At 41.3% G+C, this 20,344-nt stretch overlaps 1 protein-coding gene across 1 annotated transcript; it reads left to right on the forward strand.

The window, feature by feature from the left end:
• Positions 1 to 96: 96 nt before the first annotated feature.
• Positions 97 to 19,612, forward strand: LOC118370096 (zinc finger CCCH domain-containing protein 15-like). Its single transcript, XM_035754887.2, has 10 exons — positions 97 to 296; positions 888 to 983; positions 4,198 to 4,303; positions 6,573 to 6,725; positions 6,835 to 6,935; positions 8,548 to 8,730; positions 9,059 to 9,205; positions 9,339 to 9,440; positions 11,417 to 11,549; positions 18,376 to 19,612. The coding sequence occupies exons 1-10, from the start codon at positions 219 to 221 to the stop codon at positions 18,546 to 18,548; spliced, it is 1,272 nt and encodes a 423-aa protein (XP_035610780.1). The 5' UTR covers positions 97 to 218; the 3' UTR covers positions 18,549 to 19,612.
• The last annotated feature ends 732 nt before the right edge of the window (positions 19,613 to 20,344 follow it).

Here is a 20,344-nt window from a genome sequence, read left to right on the forward strand (position 1 = left end):
CGATGGTCAAAACTCTCCAGCACAGTAGGTGTCGGTAATGCACCATTATGTTGGATGCCAACCGCCCCCAAAAAATACCCAGGAAGAAGAAGAATTACCACTGACATCATTCAGCGTCAACTTGGTAACAAGTTGTCACGGAGTGGCCTGTTAGTACTGCATGTAGCGGTGGCTATCGTAATAGAATAATTCAAAAAAATATAGTTACATCATTCACTATGCCTCCGAAGAAACCAGTTCAAGCTGCCGCAGGTAGTAAAAAAACGCAAGAAAAGAAGAAGGAAAAGATCATTGAGGTGAAATCCCTTTTGCGCACGAGATCCAAATTACGTGGGATAATGCTAAGCTAGTTAGCAAGCTAAGTTACAGTAACGTTCAAATGTTATTTTGTGAAGCTAGTAAGTTAGACAGAACGTTAGATGCTAGCTAGTTATACCACGTATTGTTGAAAGAACACTTTCCAACCGTTATTTGCTATGTACCAACCCAACGAACGTTAGCGTTCTTATGCTAATCCCTTTTTAAGAACGTGGTAGCTACTGGTAGCTAACTTGTGCTTGCATGATGTAGCTTGTTAGCTGCAGACAGTAACTAGCAAAGGTTACAATCGTATTTATTCGAATTAATGTTAAGTGCAGCTAAGTTGTGATCGTCTGTCCACGGCTTGAATTAACTGCTTAGTTAGTAGTTGTAACACAGTTGAAAGGTTGGCTAGCTAGTTATCTCACATATGTCGGTAAAGTTAGCTAGTTAGTCAGCTACTATAACTACTTCGATAGCTAGCGCCAGAAACATTATTTTGTCGTTGAGGTTTCTTCTAGGTAGCCTGCCAACTAACGTTAAGTCCTTTATTAAATTGCTGATATTCAATTTGTTTATCTATATAGGACAAGACATTTGGTTTGAAGAACAAAAAGGGTGGAAAACAACAGAAATTTATCAAGAATGTCTCTCAACAAGTCAAGCAAGTTCCCGGTAGTAAGGTAAGATTGAGCAGCTAGGCCTACAGTCGTATTGTTCCTCAATTAATTGTCCTAATGACCACTGGCCTGACTTGTAATTTCTACAGATATGTTTGCCATTAGAACATCAATCTATAGCCATAATAACCCGACCTTTGTTCGTCTTCTCTCTAGTTCGAATGTACCTAGTTCATAGACCTTAATTGCTTTAGCGCCTATTGACAATAGTATCTCGTCACCGGGAGGTTTAAGAGCCCGACGCTTGCTGAAAACATAATGAACATATCGTGTACATCAGCAAAGAAAAATAAACAAAATGTCGAAAAAATACACACTTTTTATATGGTTAGTGTTCCCACACAGCCATTTCTCCATGTTACAGCGCTTGTTTATTGAAGACAGGATTCTGTCCAAACACTTAAAAGACACACCCTCGTCCACTTACCCTCACCTTATGCCCAACGGGGAAATCCCCGTTGTCATCTTGGAGGGGTGTCCAAATGATTAGCCAAGCAAGGGAAGTTTGCAACGTAGGCCCCTCAGCCCTTGTTTTTTGTCGGCTTTGCTAGTGTACAATTATATTCACTCCGGGGCCTGAAACTCCCCATAATTCAATTTGTGACAATTATACACCAGATAAGAAGTCTGCGAAACGTAAAAACAACATCAATGGAGAAGTCAACATACAAGTGTAAGTAAAAACGAATGCAAATAAGTTGGAAATTGTGCTGCTAATGCACATGAAGGCACAAACACATCTCGTAAAAAGTAAATATGTTTTTGTTTGGGTATCTTTTGGAAATTGTAGAAGTAAAACATTTTACTGCAGAAGTTCTAGCTAGGCAGTCTAACGTCAGCTAGCAAATTAATTAGCTAACTATCATACAGTAGGTGTATATTAATAATTATATTTTTAATATATTTTACCTTTATTTAACCAGGCAAGTCAGTTAAGAACAAATTCTTATTTTCAATGACAGCCTAGGAACAGTGGGTTCAGTGCCTGTTCAGGGGCAGAGGGGGTTTGGACTTGCAACCTTCCAGTTACTAGTCCAACGCTCTAACCACTAGGCTACCCTGCCGCCCAATTTAAGTAGACGTGCGCTCATAATTGACTCTAGTGCATATAAATAACCCACAAGCTACTGGTGGCTGAAAACACAATCATCGTGGGATGAACGAGTAAGTTTATACTCATGAGATGTCATCAGAAGTGTCCACTTAATTTGAGGGCTCAGGGGATGGGGTGGGTCTTTTAAGTGTTTGGACCACAACCACAGAAGTGACCACCTCTGGAGCTATCTAGCGTGCTCCAAACACTTGTGTGTAAGCGTAACTCGGGTGTAGTTAGGTCGGATGGAGCCACCCATAGCTGTATGGATCTGTGCAACACTGCTTCAGTAATTGTATATTTTTTATTTGAATGCTTCTTTCTAACTAAGGGCTAAATGTTTTCGAAAGCTGTATCGCAAGCAACAATTATTTACGTTTCTAAACTTCAAAACAGCCGAGATTGTAGGTCACACGAGCCAGTTGTGGGTGACGCTGACAACTGTAAGGAGAAGGCAAAATGCTCCCTCGAGTTTTTGAGAGCTAGTCGGAAGAGTGTGTTATGCCAGAATGTGGACAGCTAATGTTAAAGCAATACGCTGGATTTTACAACACTTAAGGTAGCTACTACACCCCCCAATGCTAAGCGTTGCATTTTCTTGTGATTCAATGGACTGCTATAGCATTTGCTAGCCTATCAGGCTGATGAAAAAGACAGTTTAATAAAAAATTGGCAATATTTCAATCTTATCGAACAATTATCATTTGGGAGAAATTAAGAGTACGGTGACATATTCTATCCCTGGATTGAGGTACATTTTCCTAGCCATATTCCGCGCTGTCCACGTTCTGGCATAGCTCTGTTCCAACTAGAGAAGACATTTACGTAAGTCAGGTTCTTATGGCTACATCAATCTATATATGTTTTCTCGCTAATTTACTTTGAATTGACACATCTAGCCTCATTTTTGCCTGGATCGAGCATCTTAATTCTGAGTGTGAACTACCCACTCTAGTTGCTAACAATAACATATACAGTGGGGCAAAAAAGTATTTAGTCAGCCACCAATTGTGCAAGTTCTCCCACTTAAAAAGACGAGAGGCCTGTAATTTTCATCATAGGTACACTTCAACTATGACAGACAGAAATGAGGAGAAAAATTCCAGAAAATCACATTGTAGGATTTTTAATGAATTTATTTGCAAATTATGGTGGAAAATAAGTATCTTTCAACTATGCTATGATGTTTAATGTACAATTTCAATCTATCTAATCAAATAGAATCTACAGATTGCATGTTGAAGATAAATACTTTTACTAAGAGTATTAGTTTATTAGTAATTGAGATCTCCAGATCTCCTAACAGTACTATTTCTAGGGTCAATTTTAGATCAATGCTATGCATTTTCAGCCATTCTTGAACCTGAGACCAGAAAAGGTACCCTCCTGAGGGCAATACCAAAATTAATGGTCCATTGATTCTGTATCCTCACAACAAAATCTGCAGCGCTCTGATGAATTCTTGCCCCAAATATTCAACATTTTGGTGGCAAGAATTCTATATAATAATTTTAGCTGAAAAGCACGAAGTCTTGAATCTATATCAACTCATACATGGAATCGGAATCGGTACATTAAAAATCTCTTCCCAACTATTTTGCAATCTGTATGGTACAGTTGTCAACATCATGGTCCTCAAATGAAACTGGTATACTTTCCTATTTAAGCTATTTTTAGATATTTTGTCAAAAATGTCCAATGGCATAGGACCAACAAAGTGGACAATTGGCAGAGTAAGTCCAAATGACACTTCATTCAACATTCTGGCAAAACAAGGCACCTTCTGAAAAATGTAAATGTGTGTAAAGCTGACCTAATCAAATCAGTTTGTCACGTGTGCTGAATACAACAAGTGTAGACATTACAGTGAAATGCTTATTTACAGGCCCTAACCAACAGTAAAAAATGTAAGTAAAAAATAGGTATTAGGTGAACAATAAGTAAAGTAATAAAAATAAAAAACAGTGAAAAGAGTGAAAAATAACAGTAGTTAGGCTATATACAGGCACCGGTTAGTCGGGCTAATTGAGGTAAGCTATAAGCTACAGCTTGCTATTAGGTCAGGAGGCCGGCAAACCTGGTTCCTGTTGTGGACTTGTGACTAACTAGATCCTGTTTTCCTAGGTTGCTGCTGAAGGGGACAAGAACAGAAAGGGTGACAAGAAGAAAGAGTTAGATGAGCTGAACGAGCTTTTCAAGCCAGTGGTGGCTGCTCAGAAAGTCGCTAAAGGTGAGGATGGAAATGTCTTCTGTATTCAGCTACAAAGTTTCCTCTCGTACATATATTCTGAAAAATGCTCTGATTAATATAAAAGGACATTTTGCAACCTTACCCTGTTGAATGCTTAACAAACTCCTAATGTCAGGCTTTATCACTGATTAGGTCTATGTGGACTACCCACTACTGTTTGTCAAGAATTAGAACAGGGCAAGGGTGCAAAAAGTTAATATGATATAAACTGAGCAATTTCAGACCATCTTCATGCACCAGGCAGAAAAGCCATCAAGTGTGCATAGAGTTGCATCATTGCGGTTTTGTGTCGGAGATACTATAAGATATTTTATTTTTACGTTCTTATTTGCAATGACGGATGTTAAAATTCTAAATTATTCATTCCATTAGTGGATTGTTTTCTCAGGAGGGTTATATCAAGTTTCAATTAACACAATTTCCAATGTTTCCTCTTAAGTTGTCTCGAAAGAAAGGTTTATCGCAATGCATCAAATTACAAGATTAACACTAGCATGTAAAAGCATTTGTAACACCTTTAACAAATTAGATGTTTACTGTTATGTTAATGAAGTTCTTCCAGATTGTATTACATGTTTCAATGAATGAGTTTGTAATAAATGTTAATGTTTATGTTGTACAGTACCAGTCAAAAGTTTGGACACACCTACTCATTCAAGGGTTTTTTATTTATTTTGACTAGTTTGTAAGTTGTAGAATAATAGTGAAGACATCAAAACTATGAATTAACACATGGAATAATGTAGTAACTAAAAATGTGTTAAACAAATCAGAATATATTTTAAGATCCTTCGAAGTAGCCACCCTTTGCCCTGATGACAGCTATGCACCCTCTTTGCATTCTCTCAATCACCTTCATGAGGCAGTCACCTGGAATAGAATTTCAATTAACAGTGCCTTTGTAAAAGTTAATTTGTGGAATTTATTTTCTCCTTAATGCCTTTGAGCCAATCAGTTATGTTGTGACATGGTAGGGGTGGTTTACAGAAGATAGCCCTTTTTGGTAAAAGACAAAGTCCATATTATGGTGTGAACAGCTTAAATAAGAACTTTGAAAGTTTCTTCAAGTGCGGTCGCAAAAACCATCCAACGCTATGATGAAACTGGCTCTCATGAGGACCGCCACAGGAAAGGAAGCACCGGAGTTACCTCTGCTACAGAGGATAAGTTCATTGAAGTTACCAGCCTCAGAAATTGCAGCCCAAATAAATGCTTGAGTTCAAGTAACAGACACATCTCAACATCAACTGTTCAGGGGAGGCTGCAAAGAAACTACTACTAAAGGACACCAATAAGAAGAAAAGACTTGCTTTGGCCAAGAAACACAGCAATGGACATTAGACCAGTGGAAATCTGTCCTTTGGTCTGATGAGTAAAAATGTGAGATTCTTGGTTCCAACTGCATTGTCTTCAACCAATGCAGAGTAGTTGAGCGGATGATTTCCACGTGTGTGGTTCCTACTGTGAAGTGTGGGGGTGCTTTGCTGGTGACACTGTAGGTGATTTATTTAGAATTCAAGGCACACTTAACCAGCATGGCTACCACAGCATTCTGCAGCTATACCCCATCCTGTCTGGTTTGGGCTTAGTCCCACTATAATTTGTTTTTCAACAGGACAATGACCCAACACCTCTCCAGGTTGTTTAAGGGTTATTTGACCAAGAAGGAGATTGATGGAGTGCTGCATCAGATGAGCTGGCCTCCACGATCACCCAACCACAACCCAATTGAGATGGTTTGGGATGAGTTGGACTGCAGAGTGAAGGAAAAAAGCCAACAAGTGCTCAGCATATGTGGGAACTCCTTCAAGACTGTTGAAAAAGCATTCCAGGTGAAGCTGGTTGAGGGAATGCCGAGAGTGCAAAGCTGTCATGAAGGCAAAGGGTGGCTACTCTGAAGAATCTAAAATATATTCTGATTTGATTTGTTTAACCCATGATTCCATGTGTTATTTCATAGTTTTGCTTTCTTTTCTATTATTCTACAATGTAGAAAATAGTAAAACATAAAGAAACCCTTGAATGAGTAGGTGTCCAAACTTTTGACTTGTATTGTACATAATTTAAATAATTACCCAATATTGTTACCCTGTGTTGGGTTACAATAACAAAAGAGAATCATTTTTTCTTAGGTGGATTTAATAGAATAACTACACATTAACTGGCAACAGTGGCAGGAAAGACCCTGAGGTAATGAGCGCAAGAAGAAACATTCAGTACTTATTATATTTTCCTCTTAATTCTGCAGGGGTGGACCCAAAGTCAGTTCTTTGTGCCTTCTTCAAGCAAGGCCAATGCACCAAAGGGGACAAGTGCAAGTTCTCCCACGATTTGACACTCGAGAGGAAGTGTGAAAAACGGAGCCTGTATGTTGACAAGAGAGATGACGAGCTTGAGAAAGGTTGGTGTCTTCTAACCATTAGTGTTGTCAGCAGTGAAGAAACTGATAAAAAGAAGCTGATATCTCTGCTGGGTTTTGTAGAGCTGACTATTTATCCTGTTTTGTATAGACACCATGGATAATTGGGATGAGAAGAAGTTGGAGGAGGTTGTGAACCAGAAGCACGGAGAAGCTGAAAAGAAAAAAGCTCAAAGCTCAAAAACTCAAATTGTATGTTTTGGCACATCCCTCTAAGTGCTAAGATTCTTCACTACAATACAGTGTGTTTGGAAAATGTTCAGACCCTTTCCCTTTTTACACATTTTGTTACAGCCTTATTCTAAAATGGATTACATGTCAAAAAAATTGTCATCAATCTACACTCAATACCCCAAAATAACAAAGCGAAAACAGGTTTTGCAATTTTACATAAGTATTCAGACCCCTTGCTGTGAGACTCAATTGAGCTCGGGTGCATCCTGTTTCCATTGGTAATCCTTAAAATGATTCTACAACTTGGAGTCCACCTGTGAAAAATTATATTGATTGGACATGAAAGGCACACACCTGTCTATACAAGGTCCCACAGTTGACAGTGCATGCCGGAGCAAAAACCAAGCCATGAGGACGAATGAATTGTCCGTAGAGTTCCGAGACAGGATTGTGTCGAGGCACAGATCTGGGAAAGAGTACCAAAACATTTCTGCAGCATTGAATGTCCCCAAGAACACAGCGGCCTCGATCATTCTTACATGGAAGAAGTTTGGAACCTCCAAGACTCTTCCTAGAGCTGGCTGCTCGGGCCAAACTAAGCAATTGGGCGAGAAGGGCCTTGGTCAGGGTGACCAAGAACCTGATGGTCTCTCTGACAGAGTTCCTCTGTGGAGATGAGACAACCTTCCAGAAGGACAACCATCTCTGCATCACTCCACCAATCAGGACTTTTATTGTAGAGTGGCCAGGCGGAAGCCACTCCTCAGTAAAAGGCACATGGAAGCCCGCTTGTAGTTTGCCAGAAGACACTAAATGACTCGGACCATGAGAAACACAATTTCCCTGGTCTGATGGAGTTTGAACTCTTTGGCCTGAATGCCAAGTGTCACATCTGGAGGAAATCTGTCAGCATCCCTACGATGAAGCACGGTGGTGGTGGCAGTATCATGCTGTCAGGATGTTTTTCAGTGGCAAGGACTGGGAGACTAGTCAGGATTGAGGGAAAGATGAACGGAGCAAAGTACAGAGAGATCTTTGATGAAAACCTGCTCCAGAGCACGCATGACTTCAGACTGGGGTGAAGGTTCACCTTCCAACAGGACACCGACCCTAAGCACACAGCCAAGAAGAGTGGCTTCAGGACACGTCTCTGAATGTCCTTGAGTGGCCCAGGCACAGTCCTGATTTGAACTCGATCGAACATCTCTGGAGAGACCTGAAAATATCTTCAGCGACGCTCCCCATCCAACCTGACACAGCTTTTATGATCTGCAGAGAATAGGAGAAATTCAGAAGTGCCAAGCTAGTAGCGTCATACCCAATAAGACTAGGCTGTAATTGCTGCCGAAGGTGCTTCAACAAAGTACTGAGTAAGGGGTCTTAATACTTATGTAAATGTAATATTTCAGTTTATTTTCCAACCATTTGCAAAAATGTCTAAAAATGTTTTTGATTTGTCATTATGGGGTATTGTGTGTAGATTGAGGGGGGTGGAACAATTGAATCTAATTTAGAATAACGCTGTAAAGTAACAATGTGGGAAAAGTCAAGGGGTCTAAATACTTTCCAAATGCACTGTATATTAGGATACATTGACTTTAGACTGACTTCTGCTTTTGTCGTCTTGTAGGTTTGCAAGCATTTCCTTGATGCCATTGAAAACAACAAATATGGTTGGTTTTGGGTATGTCCTAGTGGAGCTGACACTTGTATGTACCGCCATGCATTGCCTGCTGGGTTTGTGCTAAAGAAAGACAAGAAGAAGGATGAAAAGGAAGATGAAATCTCAATGGAAGAGTTGATAGAGAATGAGGTAGATGTGACCATTTTTTTCACAAATTCAACTTCCTACTTGAGATATTATTATTTGGCCCATATTACACTTAAAGCCAATGTTTGTTTAAATCGGCAGCCTCGCTACTTTATCCACTCTGAAAGGCATAAAGAGCTATGGATGCCAGAACTGGCTGTTAACACTGTTAATATTTGCATTCACTCTGAGACCAACATACTTTAAAAAAAAATTTGTTTTACCTAACTTGTGACTTATTCAATGACAGTGCTGAGATTGAGATCCTGTGAAGTTTCCGTGGGCTTTTACTGTTTATGAAATGTTACCAAACAATTACTTTGTCTATCAGCGATCTGCCCTTGGACCAAATGTCACCCGAATAACTCTGGAGACCTTCTTGGCCTGGAAAAAGAGGAAAAGGCAAGAAAAAGTGGCCAAGGCAGAGCAAGACATGGAGAAAAAGAAAGCTGATTTCAAAGCTGGCAGGTCCTTTGGGGTGAGCTTTGATTTTGTTTTCTACCAGAGGATGTCGCCAAAGCTCAAAATAATCATATTTTGATTGCAGTATCACATCTTACAGATGAGTTGAAAACATTTTAATACTAATACAAGTTGTTGTTGTTGTGTAGGTTAGCGGCCGTCAAGTATTTGAGTTTTGCCCAGATCTGGCTGATGATGACGATGAGGAGGCTGATGACATAAAATATGTTGAGGACGATGATGACTTTGAGGTAAGCCTGATAAAGCAGATTTTTCAATCTCAGGATACTCATCTTTATTGAAGTAGCTTGAGGACGTGTTGGCGCTTCACCAGATTTCATTACCATGAAGTGATACATATGTATAACATTGATACTAGAGGTCGATCGATGATGATTTATCAACACCGATAGCCATTTATTGGAGGACCAAAAAAAGCCAATACCGATTAATCTGACAATTTTTTTTAAGTTCATTATTTTATTTTTAATAATGGCAATTACAACAATACTGAATGAACACTTATTTTAACTTAATATAATACATCAATAAAATCAATTTAGCCTCAAATAAATAAGAAAACATGTTCAATTTAGTTTAAATAATGCAAAAACAAAGTGTTGGAGAAGAAAGTGATGTTTAGGGTTAGGTACACATTGGTGCAACGACAGTGTTTTTTTTGCGAATGTACTTGTTAAATCATCACCCGTTTGGCGAAGTAGGGTGTGATTCGATGAGAAATTAACAGGCACCGCATCGATTATATGCAACGCAGGACACGCTAGATAAACTAGTAATATCATCAACCATGTATAGTTAACCCCCCCCCAACATTCCGCTGAAAAGGCAGCGCAGGATATTCAAATATTTTTGGGAAATATTTAACTTTCACACATTAACAAGTTACAGCAAATGGAAGATAAACATCTTGTTAATCTACCCATCGTGTCCGATTTTTAAAATGTTTTACAGCAAACACAACATACATTTATGTTAGATCACCACCAAATTCCCCAAAAAACACAGGCATTTTTCCCAGCCAAAGATAGTCACAAAAGCATAAATAGAGAGAGAATTAATCCCCAAGCTTTGATAATCTTCATCAGATGACACTCATAGGATATCATGTTACACAATACATTTATGTTTTGTTCGATAATGTGCATATTTATATCCACGAATCTCGGTTTACATTGGCGCCATGTTCAGAAATGCCTCAAATATCCGGAGTAATTGCAGAGAGCCACGTCATATAACAGAAATACTCATCATAAACTTTGATGGAAGATACATGTTTTACATAAGATTAAAAATACACTAGTTCTTTATGCAACCGCTGTGTCAGATTTTTTTTTTTACTTTACGGATAAAGCATACCATGCAATAATCTGAGACGGCGCTCAGAGGTACACAACATTTCTCCGCCATGTTGGAGTCAACAGAGATACGAAATTACATCATAAATATTCGCTTACCTTTGATATTTCATCAGAATGCAGTGCCAGGAATCCTAGTTCCGCAATAAATTGTTGTTTTGTTCGATAATGTCCATTACTGGTGTCCAATTAGCTACTTTTGCTAGCACGTTTAGTTCACATGTCCAAACGCTGGTGCCAGTCCAGGCAAACTCGGACGAAAACTTCAAAAAGTTATATTCCAGGTCGAATAAACTGGTCAAATTAAGTAGAGAATCAATCTTCAGGAAGTTGTTATCATATATATCCAATAATGTTCCAACCGGAGCATTCGTTTTTGTTTACAGAGTAATGGAACGCATGGCGATATCATGAGAAATGTGCCTGACCAGGAACTGGCATTCTGCCAGACCACCTCAAATATCTGCCATCCGGCCCCAAATCACACTAGAGGCTTCATTCCACGTTCTACTAACTGTTGACATCTAGTGGAAGGTGTAGGAAGTGCGAACAGATCCATATCTTACTGGGATGTGAATAGGCGATGAGTTGAAAATTAACCCGCCCCAGAATTTCCACTTCCTGTTTGGAAGTTTGCCTGCCATATGAGACTCACAGACATAATTCAAACAGTTTTAGAAACTTCAGAGTTTTCAATCCAATAGTAATAATAATATGCATATATTAGCATCTGGGACAGAGTAGGAGGCAGTTCACTATGGGCACGCAATTCATCCAAAGTGAAAATGCTGCCCCCTATCCCTAAAAAGTTAATCAGTCGACCTAATTGATACTGGTTATACCTCCCACAGGTTGAAGATGTTCAGGAGTTCCAGGACATTGATCTTGCCAGGTTTGTTCCAAAGGAAGTTGATAACACCGGGATAACTGTTGCTGCAGTTGACAGATTCACAGCCAAATCGAAGCCAACAAAGGAAACGAATGGTGAGTGTTTGAAATTATTCTGCCAATAAAATGAATGGAAGCCACATCTTTCTTGATCTCAATTTTTTTTATAGCATTTATCTTTCTATCCCAAATGTTTTCCATAACACGTACAGTACTGCGTAAAAGTTTTAAGCAGGTGTGAAAAAATGCTTTAAAATAAGAATTCTTTCAAAAATAGACATGTTAATAGATTATATTTATCAATTAACAACATGCAAAGTGAGTGAAAAGAAGAAAAATCTACATCAAATTAATATTTGGTGTGACCACCCTTTGTCTTAAAAACAGTATCAATTCTTCTAGGTTCACTTGCACACAGTTTTTTAAGGAACTCGGCAGGTAGGTTGGCCCAAACATCTTGGGGAACTAACCACAGTTCTTCTGTGGATTTAGGCAGCCTCCGGGTGCTTCTCGCTCTCCATGTAATCCCAGACACTCGATGATGTTGATATCAGGGCTCTGTGGGGGCCATACTATCACTTCCAGGACTCCTTGTTCTTCTTTCACTGTATGTTTGGGATTGTTGTCATGCTGCAGAATACATTTGGGGCCAATTAGATGCCTCCCTGATGGTATTGCATGATGGATAAGTACCTGCCTGTACTTCCAGTTCATTCTGACCAAATCCCCTATTCCATTTGCAGAAATGCAGCCCTAAACTTGCAAGGAACCTCCACCATGCTTCACTGTTTCCTGCAGACACTCATTCATGCACAGCTCCTCAGCCCTTTGGTGAACGAACTGCCTGCCTTCAGCTATCGCCAAATCTTTCAAATTTTGACTCATCAGCCCAGAGCACCCGCTGCCATTTTTCTGCACTCCAGTTCCTGTGTTTTCAGGAATATTTGAGTCGCTTGGCCTTGTTTCCACGTCGAGGGAATGGCTTTTTGTCCGCAGGTCTTCCGTGAAGGCTGCATGTCTTTCATGAAGGCCGCTTCTGACCAGACTTCTCGGGACAATAGATGGGTGTACCAGGGTCCCACTGTTTTCTGCAAGTTCGGAGCTGATGTCACTGCTGGACATCTTCCGATTGCGATGTGAAGTAAGCATGTGTCTTTCATCTGCTGCAGTACGTTTCCTTGGCCGACCACTACCAGTCGTGGCAAAAAGTTTTGAATGACACATTAATTTCCACAAAGTTTGCTGCTTCAGTGTCTTTAGATATTTTTATCAGATGTTACTATGGAATAATGATTCCAAGAACACAGGATGAGATGTTACTATCCTTTGTGCAAGCACTTCCAAGAGTTAATGAACAGTGAGCGTGGTGAAATTTGGGGAGCGCATCGTCAGTAGTGTACCTTTGGTTCCTAGGGTGTTTCGGCCTTTCACACTATACACCCTCCCCAAAGGCGGCCAGCGACAGGGTGATCAATCCTACGCTTGCGTCCCATTCCCAATTAGTCATAGGAGTTGCCTTGTTGTTGATAGCCAACATCCCATGGGACTATGCATGGCAGGGGCGTCCTCCTCCCTGAGTCAAGCATTGTTGACCGCATACCTCCTGGCCCTCTCACTTCGGGGCCCAGCTGGGGTCTTTCCTCTTCATCCAGAGCCACTGACTGCTGCCTTCTGCCGCCTCTGATACAGCTTTGATTGCCGAACGCTGGCTCTGGCCCTTAATTCCCAGGTCTCTAAGCAGTCTGGTTGTAGATGTTGCCACAAAACCTCTGCAGCCCACCTCCACTGGTCGGACTTCTGTGTTCCAGCCATGATGCCGTGCTTCGGCAGCTAGATCAGCATAGCGCAGATGTTTTCGCTCATAAGCCTCATCTACTGAGTTTTCCCAGGGTACTGTGAGCTCAATGATGAAGACCTTATTAGTGAACGGGACCAGAGCACCATGTCAGGTCTTAGGGTGGTGGTTGCGATCTCCGGAGGAAACACAAGTTGCCGGCCAATGTCAGCTAGCATTTTCCAGTCGCGGGCCAAGCGCAGCTGGTCTCGCTCTAATGGTGTAGAGCCGCTCTTCGGTGGTTTAGCCCCTTCGCGGACAAAGTTTGTCCAGGAGCGTGATGCTGCTGTGGGTGGTAGGGAGTTGGTGGCAGCTCGCTTGTCCTCCAGGGCGGACGCAAGGTTTTTAAGGACTTGGTTGTGACGCCAAGTGTAGCGTCCTTGGGTGAGGCTTGTTTTACACCCTGTGAGAATGTGCCTAAGGTTGGCTGGCATGGAACAGAGGGCACAGTCCGGATCTTCACCATACCATTGGTGAAGATTAACTGGTGTTGGAAGGACGTCATATGTTGCTCTGATGGAAAAGCTCAACCGCCTCGCTTCCATGGCCCACAGATCCTTCCAGCTGATCTTCCTCTTCTCCACACTGTCCCATCAAGTCCACTGTCCCTGTTTGGCAAGAGAGACTGCCTTGGCCCACCTTGCAGCCTCCTCCTGATCGCGTACTTCCTGCACTACCATCTTCCGCCGCTCTGGTGCAGTGGCCTTACTCCAAGCAGCACGGCTAGTTAGCCCAAGGCCTCCTCTCCCTTGCTGAACATGACCCACAATGTCAGCATGTCTGAGGGCTGCTGTTGCCTCCTGGACTGCTTTTCCTGGCCTCCATTTGCGCCCAGTTGCCAAGGTCGGCGCGTTGTTGCTCACCACTGGGTCTTGAGATTCATTCAGTGTCATCTGGAGCCTGGTTTTTGCACACTTGAATTCCTCTGTTAGACTGGTGAGGGGCAGCTTGAGGACACCATCTCCATAGAGGCCTATGGTGGTAAGGCATCGTGGAACTCCGAGCCACTTCTTTAAGTAGCCTGTGACTCCTCTTTCCATCTTCTCCACTGTTGAGATTGGAACCTCATACAGTGCTAAGGGCCACAACACCCGGGGTAGGAGACCAAACTGCAGACACCAGGCCTTTAACTTTCCAGGTAGCTGGGTGTTGTCGATGGACTGTAGGCTACTACTGATGTCTTTGTGCAGCTGTTGCACCTGGTCTTTATCCTTCAGGCTTGCATCATACCACCTTCCAAGGCTTTTTACCGGCTGCTCAGACACTGTTGGGATTTGGTCATCTCCGATGAAGAATTTCAGGTCAGAGAGTACTCCCTTCACAATCGAGATGCTGCGTGACTTGGATGGTTTAATCTTCATACGGGCCCAGCTGATGTTCTCCTCGAGTTTTCTGAGCAGTCTCCTGGTGCATGGGACAGTGGTGGTCAATGTTGTAATGTCGTCCATGTAGGCTCTGAGTGGAGGGAGGCGGAAACCAGAGTCGACTCGCTGTCCACCAACAACCCATTTTGAGGATCTGATGATAACCTCCATTGCCATTGTGAATGCCAACGGAGAAATGGTACATCCCGCCATTATACCTACATTCAGGCACTGCCATGAGGTGGTGAACTCTGAGGTGGTGAAGCAGAACTGCAGATCCTGGAAGTACGACTTCACCAGGTTTGTGATGGTGTCCGGTATGTGGAAAAATCTGAAGGCAGACCACAGGAGGAGAAGGAGGAGAAGTATAATTACAAGCATTTCATAAGTGTCAAAGGCTTTTATTGACAATTGCATGAAGTTGATGCAAAGAGTCAATATTTGTCGTGTTGACTCTTTTTCAAGACCTTTGCAATCCGCCCTGGCATGCTGTCAATTAACTTATGGGCCACATCCTGACTGATGGCAGCCCATTCTTGCATAATCAATGCTTGGGAGTTGGTCAGAATTTGTGGGGTTTTGTTTGTCCTCCCGCCTTTTGACCACAAGTTCTCAATGAGATTAAGGTCTGGGGAGTTTCCTGGCCATGGACCCAAAATATTGATGTTTTGTTCCCCAAGCCACTTAGTTATCACTTTTGCCTTATGGCAAGGTGCTCCATCATGCTGGAAAAGGCATTGTTCGTCACCAAACTGTTCCTGGATGGTTGGGAGAAGTTGCTCTCGGAGGATGTGTTTGTACCATTCTTTATTCATGGCTGTGTTCTTAGGTAAAATTGTGAGTGAGCCCACTCCCTTGGCTGAGAAGCAACCCCACACATGAATGGTCTCAGGATGCTTTACTGTTGGCATGACACAGGACTGATGGTAGCGCTCACCTTGTCTTCTCCGGACAAGCTTTTTTCCGGATGCCCCAAACAATCGGAAAGGGGATTCATCAGAGAAAATGACTTATAAAAAATACCCCAGTCCTCAGCTGTCCAATCCCTGTAATTTTGGCAGAATATCAGTCTGTCCCTGATGTTTTTCCTGGAGAGAAGTGGCTTCTTTGCTGCCCTTCTTGACACCAGGCAATCCTCCAAAATCTTCGCCTCACTGTGCGTGCAGATGCACTCACACCTGCCTGCTGCCATTCCTGAGCAAGCTCTGTACTGGTGGTTCCCCTGAATCAACTTTAGGAGACGGTCCTGGAGCTTGCTGGATTTTCAGCAATTGAACCGCTCTCCTTGGAGTTCTTGATGAGCCGATAAATGGTTGATTTAGGTGCAATCTTACTGGTAGCAATATCCTTGCCCGTGAAGACCTTTTTGTGCAAAGCAATGATGGCGGCACGTGTTTCCTTGCGGGTAACCGTGATTGACCGAGGAAGAACAATGATTCCAAGCATCACCCTCCTTTTTGAAGCTTCCAGTCTGTTTGAACTCAATCAGTGAGTCAGAGTGATATCCAGCCTTGTCCTCGTCAACACTCGCACCTATGTTAACAAAAGAATCACTGACATGATGTCAGCTGGTCCTTTTGTGGCAGGGCTGAAATGCAGTGGAAATGTGTTTTGGGGATTCAGTTCATTTGCATGGCAAAGAGTGACTTTGCAATTCATCTGAAAACTCTTCATAACATTCTGGAGTATATGCAAATTGCCATCATACAAAATGAGGTAGCAGACTTTGAAAATTAATATTTGTGACATTCTCAATAATTTTGACGTTGCCCGTATCTTTGCTTCTTCAAAAGAGCTTGGACAGCACGTCTGGAAGTCCCTGTCTCCCTTGACATTTCTGCCTGTGAGGGACCTTGCTGATGCAGTATAACCACCTTGTGTCTTGTTGCTGTGCTCAGTCTTGCCATGGTGTATGACTTGACAGTGAACGGTCTTCACCAACCTCACCTTGTTAGCTGAGTTTGGCTGTTCCTCACCCAGTTTTATTCCTCCTACACAGCTGTTTCAGTTAATGACTGTTTCAACCTACATGTTGAATTGATGATCATTAGCACCTGTTTGGTATAATTGTATAATCATACACCTGATTATATGCCTACAAAATCCCTGACTTTGTGCAAGCGTACCTATAAGAATTGATGCTGTTTTGAAGTAGGGTGTTTTGAAGGGGTGGTCACACCTAATATGGATTTGATTAAGATATTTCTTCTGTTCACTCACTTTGCATTTAGTTAATTGATAAATATAATCTATTAACATGTCTATTTTTGAAAGCATTCTTACTTTAAAGCATTTTTCACACCTGCCTAAAACTTTTGCACAGTACTGTATGGCTTTAAACCTCTTTCTGTCATACAATTGGCCCTCAGCCTTTTAAAGGGGCAATCTGAGATTCGCGTGTTTCTGTCGAAAGCCGGTGAACTCTCAATATAGTTTAAGGGACAATCTGTAGTTGGTACATCTACTTTCAGACTTATGATATGTACCCCCATTGACTTCTGAAGAATAGTACTTATAAATGCCTCATGAGCTTAAGTTCAGCTGTCGTACCCCATCAGAATCCAAAATATAAGCTTGTTTTACTCCTATGTTTGTAAGCGAAGTAAAACATGGTTAAAATGGTACAAGATGTGACTGACATTTTACAGATGGGTAGAGAGTGAAGAGGGTTGAAGAACAGGCTTGAAGCACTAGGCATCTTGTTATGACATGCATTATCTCAATTAGGTCCACAGAATTATACCTAGGAGAAGCAGCTTCTATGAAGGAACTTTGACTCTCCTTTGAGCTAGCTTACAAGCGTGTGTGTACAACGGCACCAGAATTAAAAACACGTCTTATCTTTTTTGTAATTAATAAATCCAATGTGAAATGTAATAACTAGGCCTATAGTAATCTTTAAGTAGCATTCAAAAAGGTAATCCATTCTTTTCTAACTAATAAAAAAAGCTCCCGATCTTCTCACGGTTTTAACATCAGTACAGTAGCCTATACTTTGGAGGGGGAAGGGCAGGGAGCCTGCGCGCACACAATGACAAATATTTTCAGCTTGCAGGGCTAGAAAAAAATGCCTGGAACGTAAAATGTTATTAACTGATTTCCATTCTTTTTAAAATAACGATTCTGTTACGGAGTATGGATCACTTTTGTTCCCGGTTCCAATTCTGTTACTCAATTAAATTTTTCTGTTCTGTTCCTTGAAGCGGTGCCAACCCCAGTTTTAACTATCATTTTGATATCATGGATGGTCAGTCCTTGCATCCATAGCTCTGTTTATGATTTTGAGTGATTTCAAGCCCCATCCCATAGCTTTTTGCTGAAATGGGCAGGGAGAATGCTTTGTTTCAACTGAGGATTTCCCCTTTAAGCATATACAGTGTTTGTTTGTAAGCAATGTAATTGTAAACAATGGAGTAAAACAAACTTATATTTTGGGTTCTGATGGGGTATGACAGTTTAACTAAACTCATGGGGAATTTATAAGTTAAATTCTTCAGGAATCAATGGCTATATAAAATTATTTTTAAATCCAAAAATGTCCATTCTAATCCCATATGCCCCTTGAACAAAGTTGAATGACTCTCTTCAAAGTCACCTACCATTGCAATTTCATTCATGGGTCACAGCACAGATGCTGCGTATATATCTGATGCCTTTGACTGAGCAGATGTGATGTTCTGAGCAGATGTGATGTTCTGAACCTGTGCCTTGCGCCCTCTCCCAGATGACCAGCTGAACGGGGCTTGTGGAGGTGTGGAGGAGAATGGTCACGATGGGGAAGACGAGACTCTCGACGACAAGGAAGCAGAGCCCGTGCCTGTGGACGAGAACCTTTTCACTGGCGAGGACCTGGACGAACTGGATGAGGAACTCAACACACTGGACCTGGATGACTGACAATGATGACTTCTAGTAGAACAGTGCCTCATGGACTATGAATAAGAGATGACTAAAACAGATTCACAATAAAACATCCTGATGCTCACATCTTGTTGCTGCTGCAGTTTCTTTCCCCCCTCAGTGGTCCTGATTGCTAAGAGAGTGAAAAGGATTTGAGAGGGGGTACATCTCAAACTGTATTTTCTTGAAACTGGTTCATGTGAAATCACCAGTTTTTTTCTGGCTGTCCTGAATCCTGTATATTGATGTTGTGTTCTATCGTATAAGCATCCTCCTGACTTGTATTATTAGACCATACCATGACAGATTGTGCAACTCCTTTCGTGCATGTACAAGGGGGAGGTGGGTTCTAGTGTAAAAAAAACCCTGATTGAATTAAGTACAATTCCATATTCCTGCAATTCATTGTTTTACACTTTTGGAATCTGCATATATTGAGTTTTGCAGAATAACGACCCATGACGTAGAGACCTCTGGGAATACATCCTGGGCTTGGTTTCCCGACAGCGATGGAATTTAGGCTTATGAGTGTTTTTAACAATGCGTCTTTCCTACAATGGCCGACAATGTAACATGGTTTCCCAAAGCACTACACAAAGAGAACTTTGCTAAGTGTGTCGTTGAGGCATGTGTCGATACTGATAGGAGCGAAAGAAAGGCAAACGCTGCTCTCGGATCGGCTTTTTCCATTCAAAATGTACCTTACCATTAGAATTATTCCACAATATTGACAATTGATCAGCCACTATAAAGCTCTTACCAATGGCTGCAAATATTAAAGTAGCTTACTCTAATTCTTACCCTATAAGGCACTACATCAAGATTTAGCACTGCACACATGAAATATTGAGGCAATTACAGACAGTAGCCTACAATTTGTGAATGTAGCCTTCAACTGTTGAATGAACATGAGTATTCAGACCCCTTAACTTTTTCCACATTTTGTTATGTTAGTCCTATTCTAAAATGGATTAAGTTTTTTTTTTTTTACCTCAATCTACACACTACTCCATAATTTTACTTTAGCAAATCTATTAAATAAACTTTTACATAAGTATTCATTTTGTTACGTTTACAGAAGTATCTTCTTTTTTTCTCCATTCTTCGCTTGTTTGTAACAATTGGAAAGTCATTGGCAACTTTGTATTTGTAGCTAACTTCAACCAGAAGTTAAACATCGATTCTACAGTCGTGGCCAAAAGTTTTGAGAATGACACATGTACATTTTCAAAGTTTGCTGCTTCAGGCTCTTTAGATATTTTTGTCAGATATTACTATGGAATACTGAAGTGACACAGTGGGGAGAACAAGTATTTGATACACTGCCGATTTTGCAGGTTTTCCTAATTACAAAGCATGTAGAGGTCTGTACTTTTTATCATCGGTACACTTCAACTGTGAGAGATGGAATCTAAAACAAAAATCCAGAAAGTCACATTGTATGATTTTTAAGTAATTCATTTGCATTTTATTGCATGACATACAGTGGAGCAAAGAAGTATTTAGTCAGCCACCAATTGTGCAAGTTCTCCCACTTAAAAAGATGAGGCCTGTAATTTTCATCATAGGTAAACTTCAACTATGACAGCGAGTAGAGTTTAGACCAAAAAGCTCTTGTCTCATCAGACCACATGACCTTCTCCCATTCCTCCTCTGGATCATCCAGATGGTCATTGGCAAACTTCAGACGGGCCTGGACATGCGCTGGCTTGAGCAGGGGGACCTTGCGTGTGCTGCAGGATTTTAATCCATGACTGCGTAGTGTGTTACTAATGGTTTTCTTTGAGACTGGT

The sequence above is a fragment of the Oncorhynchus keta genome, chromosome 37 (assembly GCF_023373465.1).
Source record: "Oncorhynchus keta strain PuntledgeMale-10-30-2019 chromosome 37, Oket_V2, whole genome shotgun sequence".
Lineage (NCBI taxonomy): Eukaryota > Metazoa > Chordata > Actinopteri > Salmoniformes > Salmonidae > Oncorhynchus > Oncorhynchus keta.